General features: G+C 41.6%; 1 protein-coding gene across 2 annotated transcripts in view; it reads left to right on the top strand.

Moving 5' to 3' along the window:
• Window positions 1-1,110: 1,110 nt before the first annotated feature.
• nkx2.2a (NK2 homeobox 2a) overlaps window positions 1,111-1,586 on the top strand; it is a 4,312-nt gene continuing 3,836 nt past the window's right edge. The window contains exon 1 of one of the 2 annotated variants that reach the window (XM_069151883.1): window positions 1,111-1,192. In XM_069151883.1, the coding sequence (XP_069007984.1) occupies window positions 1,142-1,192 (51 nt within the window). In that variant the 5' untranslated portion in view covers window positions 1,111-1,141. The remainder of the gene's footprint in view (window positions 1,193-1,586) is intronic. The other variant, XM_069151884.1, reaches the window with a different exon arrangement.

Below are 1,586 nucleotides of genomic sequence, written 5' to 3'. Positions count from 1 at the left end.
TTACAATGTGTCGTTCTGGTGTCACATCTGAAGATTTAATGTCAACTGGACTCAAATAAGCGGGTGATAGGAAGCACCAGCTCCGCGCCCCGTATTGTCCTTTAAATCCTGATGCATCTGCAGCTCAGAGGCCCTTCTTTACGACATCTTGTGTGTGGTTTACCACCCCCAACACACACACACACACACACACACACACACACACACACACACACACACACTCACACACTCACACTCACACACTCACACACACACACACACACACACACACACGGTCCTAACTGGGAAGAGTGAAACAATGGTGTCAAAGCTGAAACAACGTTTCAACTTTCTAACTTTCTAAACACAGGATAGTTGTTTTTTACGAGTTAATACTTACAAAAACTGCACCAATAAAGAACTAATAATAACAACAAAATGATATAACTACCACAAAACCAACACTATGACTATTACAACTACAATTGCCACTCTTCATAATAATAATAATAATAGCCTAATAGGATAATAATAAAATGTTTATCCTGTAATTTTTTCCCCCACTAGATACATTTTGAATGATTGTACATAAATGCAGCCTGAACTCATCCTGAGAAAATCTGTGGGACTGTAAACATGTTCCGGTGTTGGTCCCGTTACCTCGTCCCGCTCAGCAAAAACAGTCTGCACACTGGCCACTGTTAGAGTGAGAAGGCAAGCGGCCTGTTTGAACTACCTGTGAAAGTAAACAGGTAAACAGAGCGATAGGCTCTCCAAGTGGAGTACGTCCACTTAGCCAGTGCACATTTACCTCTTCTTTCCGAAACCCTCGGCTCAATTGATCAAATAGTAGATCAGCAACTGGCCACACAGTCTGCAGCCCACTGCGTTCCCATGCACCGTCACCAAACCTACTGACTCCCCCTGCCTGGCCACTGTGCCACCCACAGCAAAAGCAAAGCAGAATGACACGGGTGATAACCCTGCGTGCTCAAACATACCCTGATTTGGCTCCTCACACTTCTAAGGCACTGAATAAATCTCAACGAAATAATGTTCTGCATGGACCAAATGGGCTTCCTGATGAGGTGCGCACGGAGGCTATAGCCTGGGCCATTCCTCCGTGATGCGTAAAGCTCTCTGGGTTTCTGCATTGGGCTGCATGTCTCTTTCCATGTCGGATTTAGCTGTGCAGCATTGCTTGGTGGATCAGGTCAGTAACCTCTCTCTCCCTTATAGGAGGCTCAGGCGCAGCTCCAGTTTGTCCATATAGGCCGTTCAGCTCAATGGAGCCTTTGTGGGATGTTGAGACTTGTGATTAATTCTGCCAGTCTGGTGAAATATTTACCTCTGGCCTGTTTATCAGGCGCACTTCCGTATAGTCTAAAAATATTAGAAGGTTGTTCTGCAAATAATCCGTTGTAATGTAATGACGTATTGATAATATATTATTTGTAAAATACTTGTAATATTGTGCAATTAATTGTCAGAAAAACAATCTAATAATAATAACAATTATTCTATTATTATTATTATTATCAATAATAATATTTATGATAATAATAATAATGACGATAATAATAGTAATACTAATAATTTATGGAATT

Source organism: Embiotoca jacksoni, unplaced genomic scaffold, assembly GCF_022577435.1.
Source record: "Embiotoca jacksoni isolate LCO1_2020_lvr unplaced genomic scaffold, fEmbJac1.0.p SCAF_18, whole genome shotgun sequence".
Taxonomy (NCBI): domain Eukaryota; kingdom Metazoa; phylum Chordata; class Actinopteri; family Embiotocidae; genus Embiotoca; species Embiotoca jacksoni.
Note: the sequence above shows the minus strand (reverse complement) of the source record. Positions and strands in the feature narration are given on the sequence as shown.